Consider the following 25004-nt stretch of genomic DNA (forward strand, 5'->3'; position numbering starts at 1 on the left):
AAATGACAAAAAGTGAATAAATAAATATAAAAATTTCAAAATGTATTATAAAATATATATATAAAAATTTAATACTTAATTTAGGAAATAGAATTATTCCAGTACAGGAATTAATACTTAATTTAGGAAATAGAATTATTCCAGTACACCTAGAAGCAATATGGACAAATTCCTAGGCCGTAAGATGATGGCAAAGCAATTCCACATGCATCTCAACTCAGTTATTTCTCCTTGAAACCTGAAAAAAAGACGTATGCAACATTTCTCTGAATAAATGGTTGGAGTTCAACTTGTGAACTTCTGATACAAGTTACAAATTAAGGCCCTCAGCCTATCAACAGTAGTACAACACTAATCTGACAATGGGACATATACATCGCAGCAAATTTCAAATTCCGTATATTTGGATACTGAAAAGCTTGTAGAAAGTTGAGAGCAGGTCAGCATAGCACCTACCATCTGCAATTCTCTCACTTGGTGTAGAGAACATCCTCCCATGGGTGACGGTAGAGTGGCTGTTTCAATCTCTTCTGGTCGAATGTGTGCCTGAAATCGAAAAGTTATAAGCATTAATCATATGCAAATACATACTTCCATTCAGTTGTATCTATTTGCAATAGATAGCAATAGATACTAGATAGCAGTGGTCTATCTTACCTCATCCTTAGCCAATTAAATGCCAAATAATACCTAAAATTGTAAATTATTCCAAAAAGGCCATATCTATATAAAAACTCAAAAACCCTATCTATGGGACCATAAACAGTTCAACCTTAAAATCCTTGTAATTAAAAAGGCTATACAGGGTCAGAAATCCAACTGTTGAAGTGTCAATATCAAGGGCCTGCTTGTAACCGAATAAGCAACACAAAACAAAAACCAAGAGAAGAGGATAAGAAATTTTGAAGTGCAATCCAACTCACCCAATCAGACCAATGGAGCGTGCCAACACAAAGAGCCCATTCAAATAACCAATCTCAACAATCTCATCTATCTCTTGTTTGGTAAACATTCCACTGCCAGCAAGAAGATCCAAGAAAAGGGACCCAATTGCACCATCAACATTAAGCACCAGGTTACTGGCCTTCGAAAGAGTATAGGTTTCAACTTGAACAGCATACTCCATGTACTTTACTGAAGGGAAATGTGTGCGAGCAAACCGCTGTAATAGCTCTACCCTTTTATCTCTGTTGTCACCTCTCTTGATCCTTTCCACAAGAAGCAAGCAAGAGTTCACATGAATGATTTTGCAACGCCAGCTAAGAGAAGCATAAAAAGTTCAAACTCCATAGTTTCTAGTGCAGAGTAATTCCAAATCCTTACCTGTGCCCAATTCCAGGAACACGAATACCCTTCTTTTTCATGCCTTCAACAAATTCGTAGGGTGTTAGACCCTGACAAGACAGCAAAGAAATAAATCTTGGATACACCAAACATGAAATCCTAAACAACTTATAACAAATGAACTGAGTAAAATTCATTAAACCTCACCCTGTCATAAGCATCCTTAAAGTATCGAGCAGCATCATCAATGGCACCACCAAATCGGGGGCCAATCGTGAGCAAACCTGTTTCAGAAGACCATGATTCAATATCCTGTTTTATGATTGGCCCTCACAAAAGCACTTCATTTAGCATCTTATTCAACAGAATTCATCAATGAAAAAAAAAAATTTAAATGACTACTCTTTTTACCTGAGACAAGGCTGGAAACTAGGTCCTTTCCAGCCCTTGCTGTTACTATAGTGTTGTGAGCACCAGAGACACAGGGACCATGGTCAGCACAGAGCATGATGCATATCTGATTAAGGTCAAAAATCAATTAATAAACAAATAGACAACATAACCTCTACATACATGTCAAACCATGTATAGCAAAAGGAAGGAAAAAAAAATAAAAAGACGAGGCTATATTAAACTGAATGCTTAGCAAATAATATAAAGATAGTTACAAAGTTATGAAAATACACACTTCAATAAAATGAGTACAGTAACGTGGAAGGCTGCGTTTGAACCACAAAAGAGAGATGACATCACCAACACCATAACCCTTTTCAACAATTGAAGACATTGGCACACCAGCATAGCATGGCTCTTCACCTGCAAAATGGATCAAAAGATGAGTTTATAGAACCACCCATTTAAGACAATTAACACTTCTATCATTAATTGAGAACACGAGTGAAAGCACCTCTGTCATCAGAAATTGTGGAAATAATATGAGTTGGTGCCCGAACTTTGCCACTCTTAATTGCTGTGTTAAGATCCTCAGGGATTTGTGGAGGTCTAATCTCCTTTACAGGTGTGATCTTACCCTCTTCAACCTATAAGAATAGGAAAAGATTAATAAAGCATTAGGGAACTGAAACAGAACTCATTTTGGGTTTGGAAAGTTACAGGTCTGTAGAAACTAACCAGCATCTGAAATGTCTCCTTAATTGCAGTCTCAAAAGCTTCATACGATGTGGGAACTACAGCTCCAGCATCCTTTAGTGCTTGATTTTTTGCTTGAGCAGATTCCATCTCTCCACCACTTTTAGCACCCTGATTTGGAATGCATCAAGGAAGATTATGATTGGTGCTTATTTCATGGGAAATGTCTGCTGATTAGTTAACAGATGGACGCAAGACTTTTGAGGCAATAACTTACAGCATGACCAAATTGTACTTCTGATTTGAAGAGCCGAGCACATGTTCCACTGACCCAAGCAACTACTGGTTTGGTAACCTTTCCCTGTTTGAGGGCTTCAACAAGGGAATACTCATCTCGTCCACCAAGTTCCCCAAGTACAACCATCATCTTAACCTGAGGTATATCAGAAAGTCAGTTTGGAGAAGACAATATAAAATGCAAGAAAGCATCCAACAATTTTTTTTTGGCTAGGTCAAAATAGATTTGGATCACAGATCATATATAGTCCTTTTTGTCCACGAGAAAGAAACTAAATGCACAGGCTCCTGTTAAAATTCATGAACGGGACCAAAGCTATACCTGTGGGATATTGTTAAACCGCAAAACATGATCAGAAAGAGTGGAGCCTGGAAACACATCTCCTCCAATTGCAATACCTAAAGAATTTCCAAAATTCACACCAAAATTTAATTTGAATTCAGATCTGCACACTTTAATCTAGCCTACAGAAAGGAGCATGTATGCCAGAGTACCTTCATATATGCCATCTGTCACACGGGCAATTGTATTGTATAGCTCATTTGACATACCACCCTGCAATCATAAATGCAAATCATTCTCAGAACCATCAACATACATCATGTGCTAGCAGTAGGTGTTGATAGGGCAAGACATCAACACTTCGCAAAGTCTATGAGAAAACAATTTCAATGTCATTTCATTCCCTTCTGTTTCTCATCCCTTTAAAAATTACAAGTCCAAAATAGCTAGATGTGGTCTAATATTATATGCCACCTATTAAAGATGCAAAGACTAGAAGTGCAATTCTGCCAAAGAACTAAAGTGATTTTGCAATTTGTTCTTGAAGTTAAAAATAGCCTAGCATATCAATATCCTCAAACAGCAGCTTCAAGCTGCGATTTTAGGTTATTTGCTTATCTGAGTTGGATTATGTGTTATACACCATATTTATGCAGCAACATTCTTTAACATATTGTTGAGTTGCTGTAAAAGCACAGTTAAAATGAGAGCAATTTTTGAACCAGGGAAAGTACAGTAGCCATGAGATCCCATAATACACATTTTGATGAGAAATAGGTGAACTGGAATGAACACATACAGATTTGGAGACAAATCCAACAGATCCAGGCCTGTATAACTTGCCAGCAATTATGTTATCAATTGTTCCAGCAGTGTCGCCTATCTTGAATGCTCCAGCCTGAATGCCTCCAACAGTAGCTGGGCCAATGACAACCTGCAACACCAATAGGTATTAAAATTAGGATGCACAACTAAACTAGAAACTAGACCAAGCAAACAGATCCTCAAGGACAATGTATTTGGATTAGCAGTATGGGATTTCAAATACAAATGAATTGTTAGATCATTTAATTCACATTTGTCAGTTCAATTCAAATGGCTTTGCTCATAATCTTACCTTATTGTTAGACCGTGCATACGCAATTAATTGTTTGGTGTCGGACTCAGGAACTCCCTCAGCTATTATTGCCACAACTCGAATGGTGGGCTGTTTCAGGGCTGCCATGGATGATGCAGCAGCACTGCAAATAGATTAATGCACAATGACTTTATGATGCAAATAAAAATGTCATGCAATCTATGATATTAATAAGAAAAGAAAAACAAACCTTCTAAATGATGCAAAGTTTATAAATACATCAGCAGTTGGGTGAGCAGCACAAGCAGCCTCAATACTGCAAATAATATCAAAATGAGCGTACGAAATCAAAACATCAGAAAAATACTACCAAAGTTTCTTGGTTAAACCCCAAAAAAAGTTGGTTGTTCTGAATCTAACAATTAGATAAGTTTTAACGGATGTTCATGGCAGATGAATTATATTTTCTACCACATAGTTGGCATATTGCAATAGTATAAGCTTAGCATTGAATTTCTCAGTTTACTACTAGACCTTTTGACCAAGCATGGATCTACTTTTGAGTAATATACTGATAAAAGTTGTTTTTGATTCAAAGGCAAGCAGTGCCTGATTCCTATTCAGTAATTTATGATCTAATTATAGCATAAAAATCTAATATGTTTTCAATTAAAAGCGCATGTTCTGATGTAGCAGGATATGGGAGAGTAAACGGTCATCAGAAATAAAAGTAATATCAACCAGATCATGTGCTACTAAACTTTACTAAGCCAGAGAAAAATGATCCGTCTGCACACTGTAATTAACCTTTCAAAAACCTGACTATCTTGCACAGATTGGTTAATAAATATAAATGGCAAAAAATGAACAGGGATAGCTTACGTTGAATGTACAGGGATCGCAATTTCCTCTTGACCAAAGAAGAGTTTCTGGAATCCCTCTGCACCGGGGTTAATAACTCCAGCCACAGATGGTGTTTCTCTCCCTATAAGTGCAGGGAAAATTAAGTATTATATCAGCACTGTACATCAACCCAACACAGACAATAAGCTACTCGAACAAGTTAAAACTTAGACAATCACAACTACTCTCTCTTACCGCAAAGGAAATCAAAATCAAGCATGCGCTGGATGGGAAGCTGCTTGTAATTGTAAAACAAAGCCTGTGTAGTACGAGAGAAGAGTTGTCCAGTGGCCATGGTGCAGACTCAAGAGACCTGTTAACAAACAGGATCAAAATATAAACTATCCAAATGCTTCCAAAATCAAAAAACAGACAAAGAAATGGCTTATTGAGTTTCTTGTTTTGAAAACAGTGTTTCTCAATATTTTCCCACCAAAACAAGATCTACCCACTAACAAACATCAAACGTTGAACACAATATTGCTTAACTCCATCATAACCACCAAACAACACCTAACTATAAGCTACACCGTATCAGATCTTGACGAATGGGGAAAACCAAACCAAACCAAACCAAATTCAATCAAAATGCAATGCAGCTTAACAGGATCTACCAAATTCCAACGAAGCACGGATATTTCTATTGTTTGAGATAAACCTCGATTTAAATAACCTCGAAATCGTTCACTAAGCAACAAAACAGAGTATCAACAACAAAATTGCCGAAGAACATCGCAAGTTATGATAGAACAAACAGAAACAAACAAGGAAAGGAATCAAGAAGCAGATCTGGAAAGGGAATTGGAGTAGCTTAAAGAGGTATTTGGTGTAGGAAGAAATGTTAAAGTGGAAATTGAATCCACCTGAAGAGAAATAGAGTTACCCTATTAAGCCTCGTAAACTCGCCGATTAGAGGGAGTAGAAAACGATTAAATTGAGAGGGAGATATATAGTGGGAGAATGTTAGAAGAAAATTGCAGCTACCACACCAGGAGCGGGAGGGGGAGCTGGTCACGTGGCACGCAGTAGCTAGCATACAGAGTGGAATTTATGTTCTGCATTCCTCCTTGTTTGGGAATAAAAAAGAAGGGAGGAATGGAAATGGAAGGAAATAAAATAGGGATAAAAGAATTGGAAGAGGCGAAAATCATTCTCTCTTTTTTGCTTGAATTGAAGAGGAAAATAGGAGGACGTAAAATTTAAAAGATATTAGTTTTTTCATTAACAAACTTATAAAAATATTTTTATTTTTTTATGCACAAATTTAATTTAAGTGATGAGAAATGATTTTAAGTGTGATAAATTTTAATTTGTAATGAATAAAAATTTAAAAATTATTAAATTAAATATTTATTATATGATCCGTACATTAATATATTAATTCTGTATAAAATTTTTATGATAAATAAAATGAGTTTAAAATTTTATTTTTTTTTATTTTTTAAATTTTCCTTCCTCAGATTTAACACCTTTCCAAACATGGCCCCTGTGTTTTTTTTTTTTTGGGACAAAATTAAGAGAGAGAAGGTAGAGAGTTGGAACCGAGTGCCGTTGGGTTGGGACCGTTAGGTAGTTGATCGAGAGGGTTGAGCCTCAACATTAATTTAATTTCCTTATTTTTTCAATTTTTTTTCATTTTATTTTTTTATATTTAAATTTATTTATTTTTTTATTAAAAGAATCTATTTTCACAACTCAATATATTACAGTCACAATCAAATAAAATATGACTAAAACACCTTTAAATATTAATTATTTATAAATTAAATAAAAGTAATATCGCGATTTTATTTAAAATTACTATCATATTTATATTTTATATTTTCTTTTATATTTATTAGTCAATTATAAGATAAATCAAATATTTAAAAATAAAATTAAAAAATACTTTGTAAGCTTAAAAAATTACACTTTTTATTGTTGATAAATTAATAATTCATCACATAATTATACCTTTTTTTATTTAAATTACCATTATTAAGAATTGTTAAATAATTTACTAAAATACAAAATGATTAATCTCATGAAAAAAAATTTGTTCATAATACAATTTTAACAAGATAGGCATTATTCACTCAATATTTTAGATGTAATTGTTTTTTAATATTAATAAATATTTATTTATTCATAAAAAAATAATTTTCAGACCAATCCTTTAAAAATTTTAGAAAAACATAAAATTGATGAAAATTTAAAAATAAATAAATAAATAAATCACCCTCACCTTTCCTACCCAACAAGACAGATAATGCCATAATGGTCCATTACAAACAACAGCCAATTCTTGCACTTTTTCTTTGTTCTCTTAAAAATTCTTGTATTTTAAGATTGGTCAACAATAACTATGTAATTATTATTAAAACTAAAATTTACATCTTCTTAAAGGTCTATTCTCAGTGAAAAAAAAAATCTCTTTAAATATATTAATTAATAAATATTAAATTTATTTTTATTATAAAATCTTCAAAATAATTAAATTAAATATTTTTCAACATTTAAAATGGCATTTTTCTAAAATAGGACCTCACAGATTTTCGCAGCTTGTGAAAATTATTTCTTTTCGGTTTGGGCCTACTGGGCTTACCCTATTACCCAGAGAAATAGGTCGAAAGGCCTAACATTTCAACAACTTACTTGCCAACGCCTGACCCATAAGCACTGGAAACTTTCTTTTGATGGATCCTGCCCAGTTCGGCGCCACGGGCCTGAAAATTTGCCCAAAAGCTGAGACATTAAGCGCTTTTTTTTTTTTTTTATTAAACTCTTTTTTCATCAAAGCTTTGTTTCCATTTTAGAAAGGGACTAGAAGGTAAATTATTAAGTGAATCAGGTGAATATGCATTCGGTCAATATACATTTTCATTCACACATTAGTGAGTTTTATCTTTTTATTTTTATATATAAGTAAAAAATATATTATTTTTTAATATATTAAATATGGTTAATTATTAGATACATCAGAGCATTAAGAAATAGTGTTCATTTTCTCACAGAAAGTGGATCCTCCCTATTATATAAGAAGTGAGTCTCACATGATTGTGAGAGAAGATGTATGTGCACCGGATACACCTAATAATTCCTCATCAAATATACTCCGAAAGATGTAATAGCATTAATTAAATAAAGCCTAATGAAAAAAGAAAAAAAGAAAAAAAGTGCCTATCCACATTTTCCTTGGACGCACCTAGAAAGCAAGAAGACTATCTAATTAAAGTATAAGAAAGAGAAAAATACGAACACAAAAAGTAATCTTTTGACCTCGTACTATTTATGTACAAGCTTACAAAATAACAGTTGCTCTTCTATTTTGTTCATTCATTCCATATTTGCGTGTCAAATAGAGGCCAATTGAGAAATTTTAAAATACTATGCAATGGTTTTAATATAATCATGCATCATAATCGTAATAAACTCTCAAAATTTTATTCACTGTACAATGAAGTAATTTCCAATTTCAGAACACCCCATTTGAATCAAGGCAAAGGAATCTCCTAGCTAAACCACCTTAATATCAAATTTTCCTTCACGTATAGAAGGGTTTCTATCTGTCTTCAAGTATTTGTTCTTCGAGCCGTGGGCCTTGCCTCCTTGATGCTAACGTGCAACCTCTCCTTTTGCGTAGAGATAGAGAGGAAAAAAAAAAAAAAGTCCCAGATTTAGCAGTTTTGAGATCCTTCCTCCGTTACAACTTTTTGAAAATTTCTACCTATTAACTCCTTTCTCCTCTGACACTGCTCTCTCTGTATTGCTCCAGTCAACCTTAGCGAGCAAAAAGGCTCTCTAGGTGAAAATTAAAGGAAGCTCTCTTTCTTATCCTCTCAGCCTCAGGTCTAAAAGTATTGTGTGTTAAAGCAAAAGAAAAGACAAACTGCAATGAAAGCACACGCACTGCCAGAAAAAAATAAAAGGCATCCATTTTCAGACCTTCCATGCACATGCAGCTATAGAAACAGTAGCTTTTGACTCAAGTTTATATTTATATATATATATAATTCCAGAATAATGAAAATTTATATATGGGGATGATGGAACGCTATTGACAGATGCAGATTCAATATCATAATATATAAAATGGTAGTGAAAAGTGAAACTCAAAACCCAGCTTTGATGTTTCACAGGAGGGAGCTTTAGGTTCACTGGTCTATCGACTCTACTATAGGCTGTGAAAAAGCTAAAAGCTGAGACAATATTGTTTCTTCTTCGTGAGCATCTGCTTTGACTTTTGAGAGTTGGGATCAATAACCTTTGGTTTGGGGTTTCTTTCCTATATGGTGCAATTGTTTCTCTTCTTTCTTCTTCCATCATTGAATGGGTTGTTTTAGACTTGGCAGAATTTGGCAGATTTGAGTGCAAGAGTGTACATGAATGAATTTGAATAGGTGAATCTGATTATCTGACCGTTCATCAAAGTTTTCCCTCCATTTACCAAACAATCATCATAGGAAAGCCTCTTGAAAGTTGTTGGGTTTACCATTCTTGCGGAAGCAAACCAACCACAGTGGAGATGAATATCAGAAGGAGCACAACCTGAAACACAGGTGTTGACAATCTGAACTATGTACTGGGGGATCCCAGAAGTGAAATCTCTACTTTGTGAGATGCTTATATCTCTGTTTGAGCAAGTACCTGTTGTTGAAAAAAAAAATTAGAAAGAAGAGAAAGAAGTGTACCACTTGAGACCCAAAATAGAAAAGAATACACACACACACACACATATATATATATATAAACATACTAGTAAATTTAATTTATTTCTTGTATTCTAGATTTAAAGAAAAATCTAGGGAATGCAAACGTACAATGTCTTAAAGATTGAGTCTTTACCATGAACCAAAAGCTTTCTTTGACTTGGGTATGACTCTAGTAGTGTTTCGGATAATGTTGTTGATTGGTTATTATTTTTATCAGAAGATTGTAAAAACTTGTTTGAAGCACCTGCAAAATTAATTAAGATGATGTAGTTAATTAGATTTTGAACTCCAAGATTTTGAAATTGTTAGATAGGAATAGAAGGGAAGGAAAGAAAAGGAATAATTGAAAGAGCAGAAAGATTCAGTGTTACCTGATTGAATTCCAAGATTCCAACATGCAATGATGAGCATCATCAAATAAAAGATGCAAATGTAACGAGAAAACATTATACTTGGTGATCAGTTGCAAGATGAAATCTTTCTCACAGTTCTGCGGTACTTGAGCAAACAAAATCAACAGTAATGAAGAAGAGAAAGTGGAAATATGGGTTATATATAGAAGATTTTTGGGTTGGACTTACTTCCTTTTAACACGGAAGCATTATGACCAATGTAAGTACAGATCAAGGCATGCAGGCTGGGGAGAGCGAGGACCACTGCCAATTTCATTCTAATCAAACAGTCTACTCCATTCCCACCACACTATTTTTTTTGTTGCCAGGACAAAAGATTAAAGACAACAGCACCATTTAATGCTCTAGGCAAAAGTGATACCATATGCACCCATCCCATTTCACATGGTACTCAAGATTACTTTTAGATCTGCTGTCCCCAAAAAAATAAAAATAAATAAATAAATAAATAAATAAATATATATATATATATATATATATATATATATATATATATATAAACCTTAATTAAGGGCCCTGAGAAAGAAAATTATGTGTTATATGAAGAATATATATTACCCCTTTTCCCATTTCCAAAAGATGCTCAATTTTTACCACCTCGGTTCTTTTATTTTTGGGTTGAATGAACACTTGTGGAAAGAAAGAATGTAAAGTGTGTGAAATTCAGGACTTTTTCTTGGTTGGGATGATCTACATCTCTTCTCAAGAATTCAAGTGAAAATACAAGCGCATAAAGGTGGGATTGTGTTGTTACATCACCTCCCATTCTACAGCCAGATACTGCAGCTCATATGTCTTGGTGATGTATCCATTGGAATGAATCAGCCTCTGAGTTCAAAAAAAATAAAAATAAAAAATAAAAAATCAGCCTCTTGGTCAAAAGGTAAATTTCCCCTTTCTACTACACACGATCAACTTGTACTTGTTCATTACTTGGATTCCTCTCTCTCCCTCTCTCTCTCTCTCTCTCCCTCTCTCTCTCTCTCTCTCTATCCCAACTGCATCTTGAGAAAGGACAAAACTTCATGACTTACCGAGCTGTAAGGAGAGAGAGAGGGTGCAGGGAGACATTGTAGCAGTACCCTGAATTAGAAGTTGCCTAGAACAAGAATTGGTAGGCATAGACTCCCATCTCTTCCAAAGAATGAAAGTTTCCTTTTATGCCTAAGCCTACTGCTCTGCAGGCCAATTACCAAATTCATACAATGAAATGCCACAAATCTGAAATCTGTCATCAACTTTCTGTCCGCCAATTCATATTTGTATCTCCATCCATACGGCATGTACACATGTTTTATATACACATTACACAAATGTAACTTAATATTTTTGCATGGCAGAAATTACATGAAGAATTTCAGATTAATTGATCTCAAAACCAAAAAAAAAAAAAATTATAATTCTTTTTCTTTTATTGATTTCAAATTAAAATTTGAACCCTGGAATCTATCCATTAACATTAATTAGCCAAAACTCATTAGTACATAGTAATATAGTATATAACTTATAAAGTATTAACCATTCAAAGTTTTTTTTTTTATGGGTGATATAATAAATATATTTTTACCTAGAATTCTAATATTAACTAGTGTACCTTACTAGTATGATAAGAATTCCTTAAGCTACTAATCTCCGATTATAAGGAATTAAGAATGCCTCAAGGTAATCTCTATTCTGTCTGTAGCTTTCTCATTCTCTGAAATAGTCACTGATTAAACAATTGGAGTAGGCTAGCACTCCCATAATTCTTCCTATAAAGGTAATATATTTATCGAATTGGAAATATGAGAAAATTTCTTATATTGTCTGTACCAGTTTATTATGGATTTAAAACACAAATAAGTGGGACTCATGAGTTACTTGAGTCCATAATGAATTAGATACAGGCAAAAAAATCCATAAAGAAGTTGATAGTCATTGTCATTTCTTTCTTTTCTTTTCACATTGGCTGAAAAAGTTCCTAATACTCATTTGCCTTACTGCCTGAGTCTGAGATGTGATCATTATTATCATGGGTAGATGTTTCCGTTCGGTCTCAATCAAATGGAATTAAGCGTCATCAATTTCATTATTGCTTTGTCAAAATAGGGAAATCTAGACAGAGACTCAGTTACTCCATGATTTTTTTGAAGCCATGTGAGTGGGATTTAAGAAAGGGCAGACACTACTAAGCTGAACAAGAAAGACATATGATTTTATATCTAACTTGTACTTTCAATTCAATCAAATTTATTTTAACTTGCATTTAACACTTTATAACTATGATTATCGAGAGTTGGAGGATAATTGGGTGGCCGAGAAATGGAATGAAGGAGAGGCCAGAGAGGCTTGGGTTCTGTTTGATTGTGGTCAATTCAATGGAACAGCTGACACTGTTTATTTATGGCCTTCGATTTAAATGCGACGCTTTTAGTCTCGAGGTTGAATTGGGTCCGTGATTTCTGGACTCTTGGGTTTGCTGGGGACCGACAATTGCTGATCCAGTGGTCCTATTAGCCTCCCTTGATCAGGGCATGGCATCCTTCGCCTTGGGACTCTGGATTTGCAAAGTCCCTTCATTTCACTTTTTCATGTATTGCCTTGCTTAAGTCTTTAGTTTCGCTTGCATAGGCTACATTGGCAATGCCTTTCTTTTTGAATGCCACCAAAAAAAAAAAAAAAAGGGAAAATCACACGATCAACTTATAGAACCTCATGTATTGCACATATTGAGATAATTTAAAAAAAGCATTTTGAAAAAGTATTTTATTATTTTAAATTTTTTATAATTAAGATATATTAAATTTAAAATTTTATTTCAATATATATATATATAAAAATAAAATTTAATAATTAAATTTGATTAAAATTAAAATTTATTAGAGCCCGTAATTTCGTTCCGGTCTCTCTAAATCTTGAATCAGAATCTTGTATTTCGATCAAAACCAATCCAGACAGGCTCACTGGACAGTTCTACTATCAGGTGTCAGCATGAAATTGGTTCGCATAACCTACCCAAAGTTGATTTAAATCAGCAACGATTATTAAGAAATAATTTATTCTTAACAAGTCTCTGTCATTTCTACTTACTTCGTTGACTCTTGCTTTTTTAAAAAACTATCCAACCAGAAAGCATTAAAAAAATGTACATATACACATTACAGGATCGACCCAGATCAGTTTTTAATCCCAGCATACCAACATCAATTGCGTTAAAAAAATCAATTTGGAAACCATTTCTGGCTAACTCATGGGTTATTCTCTTCTAATGATGTTCCTTCGCTTCCTCCTCCTCTACACCTCAATTAATGGCGATTCTATACAAGAACCTGCATGCCCTTCTTTTGACTGTGGTAATGGCATCATTATTGGCTACCCTTTTTGGCACCAAAACCAACAATTAGAGCACTGTGGATATCCTGGCTTTAATCTCTCTTGTAATGACCAAAATCCAATGCTTCGTCTCTCTGATGATTATCTTTATCCCATTAAAGACATCAATTACTCTAATAAATCACTCACCCTCTTTGCCTACCCTAGTCTAAATTCAGCACCTTGTCCAAAAATAACCCATGATATTGCATTAAACACAACACCTCATCCCCTATTCAATAGTTTAGGCAACAAGGTGGTGCATTTCTTTTATAATTGCACCTTGTACCCACCTTCACTTCCACACATAAGATGCTTAGAATATGGTGCTAAGAGATCATTTGTGTTCAAGGAGGGAGCAATTCCAGAGTTTGATTGGGATAGATATTGTGCATCAATTGTGGCTTTGCCTGTGATTGATGAGGCAGTGGACCATGGAGATTTAGTTAAGGGTCTTGGCAAAGTTTTGCAAAAAGGGTTCAAATTGACATGGAACCAAGCAGCTGATGAAGTATGCCAGTCATGTGAGGCCAGCGGTGGATTTTGTAGTTACAGAAAAGGCCAACCCAAGAACTTCTTTTGCATTTGCAGCAATGGAAGGCAGTCCTTCAACTGCCATGGTAATGGAACTACTTCTTATGAAGAAAAGGGTAATTCTCTTTTTCTTTTAGACAAGTTTAAAATTTATTTAGTGTCATTATACTAGCACAAGATCTAATCTTGCAATTTTTCGCAAGTGTCAAGACTATACTTGCTACGATTCTTCAATACAGTGGTAAAATTGATCTGCGACATCTCTTTTCTTATTAATCTATCACGTGAATTGGCAGGCATTGTTTCAATTCAGGAAGAACCAAATTATGTTGGCATAGGTGAGTCTTTCTTATAAAGAAACAAAATATTTAGTCCTCACAGATAAACTTTTAACTATATTGATTTTATTAAAATCATCAGTTTGAGTCTCAATTAAAAATAAATGAATCATAATAATTAGATAATTAATAATATTAAAATGATTTGACTCCAAAATTATAAAGTTTTAATCTACATGTGTTGGCTTGCAGGTGCACTGCTTCTGGGGGGTATGGTTATCATGGCAACTGTGTTTTACTTCATCCAGAAGAAGAAGAAGAAGTTTGGCTTATACAAACCTGTTTGAATAACAAGTAGGAGAAGCAAAAATATTCCTCTTTTGTCCAAATCGATTGCCATTAAATTTTGTCCAAAATAAGGCCATTTCTGGAAGAAATAATATAATCCTAATCTATAAGTGACATGCAAAACTATTGAACGATCATGATACATTCTTACTTTGCATGGCGTTATTCCAGAAATTGCTGCTTCTATAATGCTAGCTTGTGGTACAATTTCAAAATATAAGTTGCATTTACGTATTGTTTTAAAAAAAATTTTTACATTTAAAAATAAATATTAAAATAATGTAAATTTTAATTTATATTTAAATAAAAAATTATGCAACTTAACGCAATATAATATTTAAATATTAATGATTTTTAATTATATTTTTTTAAGAGAAAATTTATATTTATTTAATTTAAGTTTGAATTTATCACGCAAAAAGAAATAAAATAAAAACATTATTTTAATCACCGCATAAAATAGAATTTGAGAGGCTTCTCAGACAAAGCCCAATGGATGACGTTCGGTTGTTGTACATGCGAGTCCCAAAGCCCAAAGGGTTTTATCAGGGTTTTACTCTCAAGTGTTCAATATCTTCACTGTCTGGCGTCTGCAACTACCCTCTTCAGCCACTAATCGCTATTTCTTAATTTCTTCATCCATGGAGTTTCTTAACCAAAACTCCATCAAGTTTATATAGATTGTATGCTCTCAATTTCTAGAGTTCCCTCTACAAATGGAGGATTTGATTGATGACGATTTCGGCGATATATACGCCGATGTCGAAGTCCAAGCAAGTTCTGCTATAAATTCTGTGTTAAACTTTGCTAAACTATGCACTGAACAACAGGAAGGAGAGGAAGAATGTAAGAATAATAGCACTACAGAGGAATTTAACCGTAGTCTTAGCGAGGGGATTCTCAAGTCGGATTTGAAGCAGTTGAGTTCAATCTGCGAGAAGTCGAACGTTTCTGAGGCTGGTGGAAGTGATAGCGAGGATGATTTGAATATAGTATTGAACGATGAGGATTGTAAGGGGTTACCAATTGCTGAGGAGAGGAATGATAATTGCGATGGCTTTGAGGAGGAGAAGGATGAAGACGACGATGGCTTTTGCAGTGTTAAAAAGGGTCATGGTAAGAATGGTTTGCATGCCAGTGCTAATGGACATGGAGGTGAACGTGGGAATGGAGTCAAGGGTGGTTATAGCTCGCATTATCCGCAGTACAAGGTATTGAATTTGTAGAAAAGACCATCCTGTTTGATTTATTTAAAGATCACATTTGCGTATTTTTTATTAGTTTCTAAAATAAAGCCCTTTTTTTTTTTTTTTTTTTTGGGGTGGGGGTGTGGAGTTAAGCATTGACTTTGTTTCGGTGTTTGTTGCCATTTTGTGATCTATGCCTAATCTGCAGCATTAGGTTGTTGATTATATATTGCTAATTTCTTTGATTATGGCAAACTAAGACCAATGAAATAAGATGTGTTGGAGATTCCTTGAGAAAATAAGAATCCTACAAACTTCTGATTGTTCTATTAACAGAACTGAAGAGATTACTGCTGAACTGGTTGCAATGTGAAGTATTTGCTAACTGGATGGCTTCAGATTCTTCACAATCAAAGAAATGATTAACTTAAGCAGCTCAAAGATCCCTCCCATGATCCTTCCTTTTTTCTGGATGGATGGTTCCATTGGGACTAAATAATTGATTTAAATCTTGAAATTAATCAATTTTGATCTGGGCCTTCCTATTGCAGTATGATGTGTTTCCATATTTTTGTTCTATGCGCTTTTCTTTTGATGATATTATTTTATAAAGAAGGCTGTTTGATGGAAGAATAACCCAGGCCTGTTTCTTATTCTATTTCTGGTGCTATTATGCAGCATTTAAAACCGCATGGATCATCATTTTCAAGTAATAATAAAGTCAATGATTCTTTGGGGCTGGTTTGTTCTTCTAAATCTGTCAGAGGTGATTGGGAAGATAACAGATGCAAACAACACAAGATCTCAAACACAGGTCAGGTTGCTAATAATCGTGCCATGGCCAATTCAAGTGGATATGGTTTCTCGCTTCCATGGTATAGGTTAGTAACCTGAACTATGATCCTAATTCAGGCTATCCCAGTTTCTTTACAATTATTAGAGGCTTCGCTGTGCACTATGCACCCAAAAAATAAGTCTTCTTTCTGTAATTTTAAATGAAAAGGAAGGCATTTTCTTGGGCTTAAGGAAAATTTTATAGCAGACCTTAACTAGATTGGGATTAGGGCTTAGTTGTTGTATTACATCAATGGTATTAATTCTTCCAATTTTGATGGCTTTCAGAGTACTTCCTTCATGATTTTAGGTTAACAGTCTGGTCTTTTTCGTCATTTCAGGACTATACTAGATGTGAATATTGATGCATTTGAAGAGAAAAAATGGAAGTATCCTGGAGTACATATATCTGATTTCTTTAATTTTGGTTTCAATGAGGATAGTTGGAAACAGTACTGCATCTCCCTGGTAAATTATTGTACCATCATATTTTCTTTGGTGAAATATTTTCATTACTGTAAATGTGTGCTTGTTTAGTACCAATCAAGTTAATTCTCTAGTTGACCTTCTAGCATAAAGGTTGGCATGTATTCTGGCCATACGGTTGAATCTTTATGTAGTCTAGTTAGGATCATTTAATGTGTGGATCACATGCTTGGGGATTAATCAGATGCCCAGAGATTTTGACACCCCATTAGCGAGGAAACCTGTGGACTTAGATATGTTCCACTTCCACTGCTGCTTTACTTGAGTTATCACTGTGATTATTTTTTGTATGAAATAACCTCTGATAACTAAAATTTATCTGATGTGTTGTAGGAGCAACTCCGTCAACATTCTTTCATGCATGGTAGGTTCCAAAATCAAAAGTCTTCAAAATTTACTCAGGTTAGTAATTTTAATCTTTGTGGATGTTTCTTGATGAGGGTAAACCTTTGTGAAATATTAAGGTTGCTCCTTTGTGACTTGAATGTCAAGGGGGGAGGCTGTGCATGATAGACTACCCTCACAAAGCAGGAAGTCTCATGCACTGGAGATGCTTTTTTTGGGTGTCTCTTGATGGTCATTGTGAAACTACTTGGAGAAATGGGTTTACAAACCATATTGTGTTTGTATGAAACAGGCCTTTGAAATTGAATTGGAGGATGAGAGAGCTGCTCATGAGACGGTCACCGACGATATTGCTCAAGCTGGATCTGCATCAAAATCTGCAGATATGGGAGAGAGGCAGTTGGAATTGGTATTTCTAAGTCAACTATCATGCTTTCTTTGTCCGATATTCATTTTGATTAAACTTGTTTCACAGTGAGTGATGTCTATATCTGTGTTTCATTGAACATGGTTGATCACTGACTTATTTTTATTGGTTCAGCCAAAAGGCAGAGCAATTCAGGTTGAAGATACCACCACTGAACGTCAACCAACAATGGATTTAAGGCATCCACGTATTTGGGATTCTGATGTTGTGATACAGGTATAATTTTGGTGTAGTTACGTCTATGTCTTTCAACATGAACCCCACATCATGATACTTATTGCATTGTTGGAAGCAGATCAATGTGCAAGATTCCAATGGGAATTCTTCTGGCTCTGGTGAGGAGGAATTGTGCCATATAGATAGAAGTGGACTTGAAGCATCAAAAATCATGGATTTATGTGTGGATGATATACAAGATGTCCACAATTCTGGCAGTGATAGTGTAGATGAATCACCTGCAAAGTCTCTGGGAAACATAAGGTCTCCTTCCAGTAACAGGTTTGAATCATTCAAATATCAATCTTGGTATCCTATAACCATCATTTAGTTATACCTCTAGGTACCAGAATTATCTTCTATGGATTTACTGCATAATTACTTTGACATATATGTATTTCCCATGTTGAAGATGGTTGGTTGTGGCTGTTAAACCTAATAAATCACATTTTCTAAATGAAGGCTCAAAAAGTGTAGTATTATTTTCATGCATTTATGTGATTTAATGAAATAGAAATAGAGTTGATACATCTTTATATTTTTGCTTGTTCACTGACTCATACTTAGTTAAGGTCAAGGATGATTAATAGCTTAACTTTCTCACTAATTCAGGTTGCATTTAAGTTTGAAGGAGAGTGATGGTAGAAGCTCACTTTATTTAATATGTGACATATTTTTTTTCTCTCAAGCCATTGATAAAATATTGATTTTATATGATTAGGTGTTCCCAGCCAATATCAGACTCTAGTCAAATGGCTCTGGATCTTGGTAGTCATGACAAAGATCAGAACTCTGATGCTGAGAGGTATCATCATCATCATCATGAGGCGAATGCTCAAATGTCAGAAGAGATTTCTAAAGAAATGGAAACCATAGAGGAAGAAAATGGCAGGAATATGTGCAAGTCAGATCAATATCTGACTGAAACAGAATTATCAGTTGGTGAACAGAGTCATTTTAGCCTGACATTGTCGTGTTCTGGAAGTGATTCTGAGGCATCCAGAGGCAGTTTGTGTAGCATTCCCGAAGTGTCTAGCAGTCTTTTAAGAAGGCAATCTTCAGGTGCTATGTTACAGGAGTTGGTTGCATCTGACCATAAGTACACTGAAAGCAATGGAGCTACGAAAAAACCAGATGACAGCCAACATTATTCAAGAAATAGAAGTCGTATTCAGGAAGCAAGGAGGAATCAAAACAGGAGACTTCACAGAGTTGCTGAGCGAAGCATCCACCCTGATACTGATAATGATGCCTCTCCCATGTCTAGGGATCAGTTATCCATTGGTCATTACAAACGGATTGAAGAGATGCATGATTTTGGTGATCACAAAGGAGGAGATTTACCATATGATAGGCAGAGAGATGTTTTTAGTTGTTACGGGCGAGAAAGGTTTTCTGACAACCATTTCCGGGATGTTTGCAGAAAGCATCCTCGTACAAAATATCATCGGAGTGTTAGAGATGAAATAAAACCCAAGGAAAGAAGGAACTGGAATGAGAGCGATTTGCATGAAAGAAGTTTTAGGCTGGATGATAGAGAAGACGTGGATAGAGATTGGGATTGTGGTGGAAGAGGACTCTCTCCTGAGGGCCTAATTCCTGACACCTACAGGGATTCCAGGAGATTGGTTACCAAGTACAACAATTTCAAACAAACAGACATTCAGTGGGGAAGGAAGGTTGACAAAATCCAATCGAGGAAGAGAACCAATTATGATGCTTTTTTGTCTGCTAATAAAAATGTTGATGACTTGATGCTACAAAAATATGGGAGATTGGTCACCAACCGGAAAGGGGATTCTCTGGATGAACAATATGATTCACACATTCCATTTTTTGGGAGAGAAACAAATCTGCATGAAAGAAGAGTTAGATATGGTCACCGTACCCCTATTAATTTGGAGAATTCATGGCCTATTAATTTGGAGAATTCATGGTGTATGGAAACTGCAGATGATCATTGGATTCTGAATCAACAGCATTTGTCCACTTGGTCTCACAGAGAATCTTATGCAGCCAATGAAGAAAGGTGGAAGGATATGATGTCACCAAGAAAGGAAATGTTTGATGTCGCTGATAGGTATGGGAGACATAGGAGAGAAATACGTGGTGGCAAATATAGGGGCAATCAATGGGTTGACGGTTATAATGATATTGATAATGCAGAAGATGATGTTGTTTATATTGATGATCGGGTTCACTGGAGGAGAAAATATAGTCGGAGAACTGGAGTACTGCATGGAACACAAGGTGAATCAATTTTGAAACATCAAGATGATGAGTTTTATGCCAAACGGTCCTCATGTTCATATGAAAAATTTTCCAGGCATGAAAGGATTCATGCTAAGTATAGATCTGCCAATGGTTGGATGGTTGATGATATGCAGTTGGAGTGGCATAGGCGCAAAATGTTTAAAGGAGAAAGCAGTGCTGGCTTTCGTAATAGAAACTCCTATATGATGAGTAGAGGTGAGTATGAGCAGACATCCGGGAGGTGCAATGATCCAGTTGACTTGATTTTTGGGGAAGGAAAGGTAAACGTAGGGAAACCGAGGTCAAAACCTTGTATTATTGTACTTATATTTATAAGTGCTCCACTTATGAGCAAGTTTTCTTTATTCTCGTTAATGCCATCTTATTGTTTGTTTGTCCTCATCTCCTTCCATGTTACCATTTGCCATGTAGTTCAATTTTCAAAGGTCTCTAGGCTTTAGTCTTCTTCCTCACATGAATGTCAAAATACACATTCGGGCTAAACAAATGGACAAGTCTCTCAGTATCAAAAAGTTCTCATAACTTGCTTTATTTTATTAAACTCTCATATTATATTTTCAGGCTATTGATAGTTTCTCTATTAACTTTGCTGCCAATCTCTTGGAAGGTGACATGATATTGGAAATAAAAACACCCTTGTTGTCATGGTTGAGTCTTTAGAAGGCTGAGAAGAATCATCTTGAACTGTCAGAAAAATTAGATTTTCATGGACTGAGATTTTGACAAATATACAGGCTATAAATTGCTTTTTTTTTCTGGATTTTGCTAATTATATCCTTCTGATAGTTAGGTTCACAATTGTTATATACATTACCTAATGTCCAAGAGGTTATCTGTACTTCAAATAGTCTTTATCTATCAGTTAATCATTGAAAGGAGGTATTTTGCTCTTAAGAGTAATGCATTTTTTATATATCTTAAATTTGATGTTTAGGATGTCTTTAAAATTTAAATTAGGGGTGTGAAGATAGGCGATTGTATCCTAAAAGCTGGCTTGTTGCTTTTGTAGTGGAACTTAGTTGGTATCTCACAATGATGATTTTACATGTCTCCAAAATTACAGGATTCATTTAGTTCCCAAATATTTTGGTTTACCCCCGCTAGTGAAGTTCTTCAACAACAAATGGTTTATTGATGTTGTGTACCATACATATATGCACCTGTTAGCATCAGCAGATTTTAGTACTCCTATTTTCTGTTCATATTTCTCTGTAGTCTGTGCCAACTGAGTGATCATTAGTGCTAATAAACAATGATGAGATAGTTGCTTTGAAATTGGGAAATGGATGTGCATGTGTGTTTTATTTGATATCAGGAAAATTAGTGTTAGATGCTTAGATGCCATTTGTTCGGTTGATATTTTTCAATTTCTTGAGTTAATTAGTCATCTCAAAGTCTGTTTTGTTTTAGAATTTCTGTTCCACTCACTAATCTCTATTAAGCCATGCTTGTGAGGATTTGCAATGTGACTGATTTTCCAGAATCTGGATCTCATACCTCTGCCTACCTGTCTATCCATTGTCTGGCTTTTATAGTTTATCTCATATGTTGAATTAATATGTGCCGGAGCAGTGAGACATCAAACATCATTAAATTATTTTTATTGTAGAGTGTTGTGGTCTCTTGTTGCTTTCTATTTGCGAAATAAAATTTTCTCAAGGTTTATTTGACCTGCAATTTCTTATTTGCTCTTTTATTCTATGTCCTTGGAAGCCTATGCTATTTTCTTTATGTCATGTGTGTTATTGATCAAACATTTTGACTTTCTACTAGATCTTATTGAGAATTATGGACCCAGGAGTGTGAATATCAAACTGGCAAGCTATACATTGAACTGGGCTTGAGACTGGTTTGGTTTACTAGCACACTTATATGCCCTTTAATTTCTTATATGCCGCCAACATGGGACTTTTTCCCACAAGTAATATTCCAATACTCCCCCTCAAGTTGCAACTGGGACATCCGGTTGACATTTGAAACTGAAAAGCAGATGCAACACTGGGAAATTGAACTAAAACTGAAACCAGGCCATAACCTGCTTTGATCCCATGTAGAAGAAATTTTCTCTATGTACTTCTCAAGGAATTGTTACACATGTATATACACTTTGTCTCTAACTAATTAGGAATGCAATCCCTATAATTATACTACGCATTAGGAATACAATATCATATACAGGTTTTGACTTTCCATAACAGATCTTTTTATGATCAGTGTCTTGCTTTGTAAGGCTGCACTGTAAATTTCAAATTTTCTTGTATGGTTATATATAACTCAAATCATAGTATTTTCTATGCATTTTGCAAAATTTCCGTTGACATTTTGTAGTTCATCTTAATGTTTATCTCCTCTCATTTTCCTTACTCACTTTCCGTTGACATGGAATAAATTACTGCTTTCAGCTGTTATTTGCATCTTTAACTATTTATATATTCCCTAGTTTTGCCAACTCTTTCTTTTTTCCCATTTCATAACTTGTCACTGAGAAGGTCAATGCTTTGCATAGAACTTCACTAGTGCTGAGAACTTTTTGAGGCATTCATGGAGATGATCAACATACCTTGGATACATGTGTGGCCTGATGTTTCTCTACATTTTAGCATATACATAGAACTCTCAGATATGGGCATAACGATATATCATGATTATACCTTTGTTTCCACTTTTTCGTCTGTTTTAACACGTATTACTTAATGCCAATTGGGTAAAGCATTCCTCATTATGTGAGCATTTTCTAATTTTTTTTTATTGAGGAATTAATGATTATAATTTTATTATGTTTACCTGTGAGATATGGACAATTTGATACCTTTATAAACTAAGTGTAACAGGAGCCAATATCATATCAAACACCCATTATCATGATTCATGAACTTTACTTGTATCTATGATTATTTTATGATCTTGAAAATGGTAGTGTGAGGATCTGCTGTTAAATGTTTATGTAAATTTGTCATCTTGAATTGTGTTTAAGGATATTGCTTAGGATGCATTCTGCTGCAATTGTTTTCAAATATATTTACTGATCTGTAAATGTTTCTTGAACTCTCCAATTTTGTCTGGTTGCTGGCTAGTTTATCTGATCTGTAGTTAGGTGTAATTGGGTAACATTTTCCTATGACAAATACTTTCTGCAGTCCTCTGGAAGATGTTCCAATACTGAGAGTTTGTTGTCCAATGGTAAATTCAAAAAGATGGATCAGAAGTTTGCGAAGGAGCAGAAAATCTTGAACCATTTTAATGAAAATCAGACTGGAAAAGCAACCCAAATTGGAATCTCAAAACTGGAAAACAGCCGAGATGATGAGCAATGGCTGGATAAGTTTCCGGCTACAGAGCACAATAAAGGTTTGGATATTGAGGAAGGTCAGATCGTGCCAGAAGAACCAGTCATAGAGGACCGGTTGGAAAAGAAACATGCGTCTGGAAATGCAGCACATACGTGCAATATGAAGAAGAAAATTTTTTGCAATGAAAATGTTTCAAGTGGATTTGAGAAGGTATATGATGACCAACACATATTGGAAACATTAGCAAAGATGGAAAGACGAAGGGAGCGCTTCAAGGATCCCGTCGCATCAACGGAGCCAGATAAGAGTCTGAAGCCCCAAGCTGATTTGGTGCCCTATACAGTTGAAACTAAACATGTCAGGCCTGCCCGAAAGAGGCAGTGGAAGTTGGATTTATGCCATTACAGTTAGATTTATGTTATTATAGTCACATCTTGTATGATCATTGTATTGATTGAGACAGTCTTGAGGATGGAACATCTAGACGGATCAGAAGAATCAAACCAGATGTCATGGCCGATACAACTTAATAACTGACATATCAGTTGCAGGTCAGGTTGAATTTTTTCATTCCAAAGGAATTGCAGGCAAAGCTGATCTTTATGTTATTTTCTTGTTGATGTAATAAAAATTGAATGCTTTGAGAGTGTAAAAACACTTTTATGTTGCTCTTGATATTCTTTGATTTGGCTTTTGGTGAATAGTTATGAGAGATCAATGCATAATCTTCATTGCTTGGTTTTATTTCCTCTAAAATTTATTGGTGACATTATTTTGAAGTCATTGTTGAGAAATTTATTTTCTTAAATATGTTAGTTAAACAATAATAAAATAATTTTTTAATTATTGAAAATTAAAAATAAAAAATAAAATTTTTAGGAAAGGCCTTGGTAATTTCATTTAAATTTGAATATTTTAAAAGAAAAACTTATTAAGCTCTTTCTTTTATTTTTTTATTTTTATTTTTATTTCAATTTTAGTACATGAGATTGTTGTACCTGATAGAGCGCGATTCTTCACCAACAAAAGTTCTCCGCGTGTCATAAAAATCTGCCAGCTAGACTGAAAGGCTAAGCCACACCAGATGTGAACTACGTGGCTACTCTCAAGCCAGTGACTTCTGAGGTTATAATTACTCAAATGCCCACTATATTTAAATCCCCAGATTTTGTAATTTTTTTTTTTTGAAAATGCCCAGATTTTGTAATTTGTGGCATCATTTAAGTTTCATAAAAATAATTTATAAACAATAAAAAATACATTTAATATAAAAATAATTTTACATAATAATAAATCTAATATTTAGATCAAATGTTTATAATAAAATTTATGTATAATTAATTAAAATATAAATATAACTAAATAATAAAAAAATAAATTTAATTTAAAGATTAAT

General features: G+C 34.5%; 3 protein-coding genes across 8 annotated transcripts; 2 read left to right on the plus strand and 1 right to left on the minus strand.

The window, feature by feature from the left end:
• Positions 1-206: 206 nt before the first annotated feature.
• Positions 207-5979, minus strand: LOC131179111 (ATP-citrate synthase beta chain protein 2-like). Of its 6 annotated transcripts, XM_058144899.1 has the most exons (18): positions 5818-5977; positions 5130-5247; positions 4914-5016; positions 4282-4347; positions 4071-4194; positions 3753-3887; positions 3166-3226; positions 2993-3069; positions 2651-2806; positions 2416-2544; positions 2192-2324; positions 1973-2100; positions 1696-1801; positions 1492-1568; positions 1324-1394; positions 924-1208; positions 457-546; positions 207-238 (listed from the first exon to the last, which is right to left on the minus strand). In XM_058144899.1, the coding sequence occupies exons 2-17, from the start codon at positions 5227-5229 to the stop codon at positions 471-473; spliced, it is 1827 nt and encodes a 608-aa protein (XP_058000882.1). In that variant the 5' UTR covers positions 5230-5247; positions 5818-5977; the 3' UTR covers positions 207-238; positions 457-470. The 6 variants fall into 6 exon arrangements, with proteins under 6 accessions (XP_058000882.1, XP_058000880.1, XP_058000881.1 ...); XM_058144897.1 differs by having other exon boundaries at positions 207-546; positions 5818-5979; XM_058144898.1 differs by having other exon boundaries at positions 207-546; positions 5798-5952.
• Positions 5980-13219: 7240 nt separating this feature from the next.
• Positions 13220-14656, plus strand: LOC110656207 (LEAF RUST 10 DISEASE-RESISTANCE LOCUS RECEPTOR-LIKE PROTEIN KINASE-like 1.2). Its single transcript, XM_021812821.2, has 3 exons — positions 13220-14039; positions 14220-14261; positions 14454-14656. Exons 1-3 carry the CDS (start codon positions 13268-13270, stop codon positions 14546-14548), a joined length of 909 nt encoding a protein of 302 aa, XP_021668513.2. The 5' UTR covers positions 13220-13267; the 3' UTR covers positions 14549-14656.
• A 441-nt stretch (positions 14657-15097) lies between these two features.
• On the plus strand, positions 15098-24352 carry LOC110656318 (FIP1[V]-like protein). Its single transcript, XM_021813016.2, has 9 exons — positions 15098-15760; positions 16415-16617; positions 16912-17038; positions 17390-17458; positions 17694-17810; positions 17943-18044; positions 18124-18326; positions 18766-20578; positions 23456-24352. The coding sequence occupies exons 1-9, from the start codon at positions 15266-15268 to the stop codon at positions 24017-24019; spliced, it is 3693 nt and encodes a 1230-aa protein (XP_021668708.2). The 5' UTR covers positions 15098-15265; the 3' UTR covers positions 24020-24352.
• The last annotated feature ends 652 nt before the right edge of the window (positions 24353-25004 follow it).

Source organism: Hevea brasiliensis, chromosome 4, assembly GCF_030052815.1.
Source record: "Hevea brasiliensis isolate MT/VB/25A 57/8 chromosome 4, ASM3005281v1, whole genome shotgun sequence".
Taxonomy (NCBI): Eukaryota; Viridiplantae; Streptophyta; class Magnoliopsida; order Malpighiales; family Euphorbiaceae; genus Hevea; species Hevea brasiliensis.

Excerpts from the sequence above, each read along its gene's own strand:
- LOC131179111 (XM_058144897.1), bottom strand. The coding sequence starts at position 5,229 with ATGGCCACTGGACAACTCTTCTCTCGTACTACACAGGCTTTGTTTTAC. Across the intron at positions 3,227-3,752 it reads TTGGATTTGTCTCCAAATCT|GGTGGTATGTCAAATGAGCT; the intron begins GTATGTGTTCAT and ends TTATGATTGCAG. Across the intron at positions 3,070-3,165 it reads GACAGATGGCATATATGAAG|GTATTGCAATTGGAGGAGAT; the intron begins GTACTCTGGCAT and ends GAAATTCTTTAG.
- LOC110656207 (XM_021812821.2), top strand. The coding sequence starts at position 13,268 with ATGGGTTATTCTCTTCTAATGATGTTCCTTCGCTTCCTCCTCCTCTAC. Across the intron at positions 14,040-14,219 it reads TACTTCTTATGAAGAAAAGG|GCATTGTTTCAATTCAGGAA; the intron begins GTAATTCTCTTT and ends GTGAATTGGCAG. Across the intron at positions 14,262-14,453 it reads ACCAAATTATGTTGGCATAG|GTGCACTGCTTCTGGGGGGT; the intron begins GTGAGTCTTTCT and ends GTTGGCTTGCAG.
- LOC110656318 (XM_021813016.2), top strand. The coding sequence starts at position 15,266 with ATGGAGGATTTGATTGATGACGATTTCGGCGATATATACGCCGATGTC. Across the intron at positions 16,618-16,911 it reads TTCTCGCTTCCATGGTATAG|GACTATACTAGATGTGAATA; the intron begins GTTAGTAACCTG and ends TCGTCATTTCAG. Across the intron at positions 17,459-17,693 it reads AGTCTTCAAAATTTACTCAG|GCCTTTGAAATTGAATTGGA; the intron begins GTTAGTAATTTT and ends TGTATGAAACAG.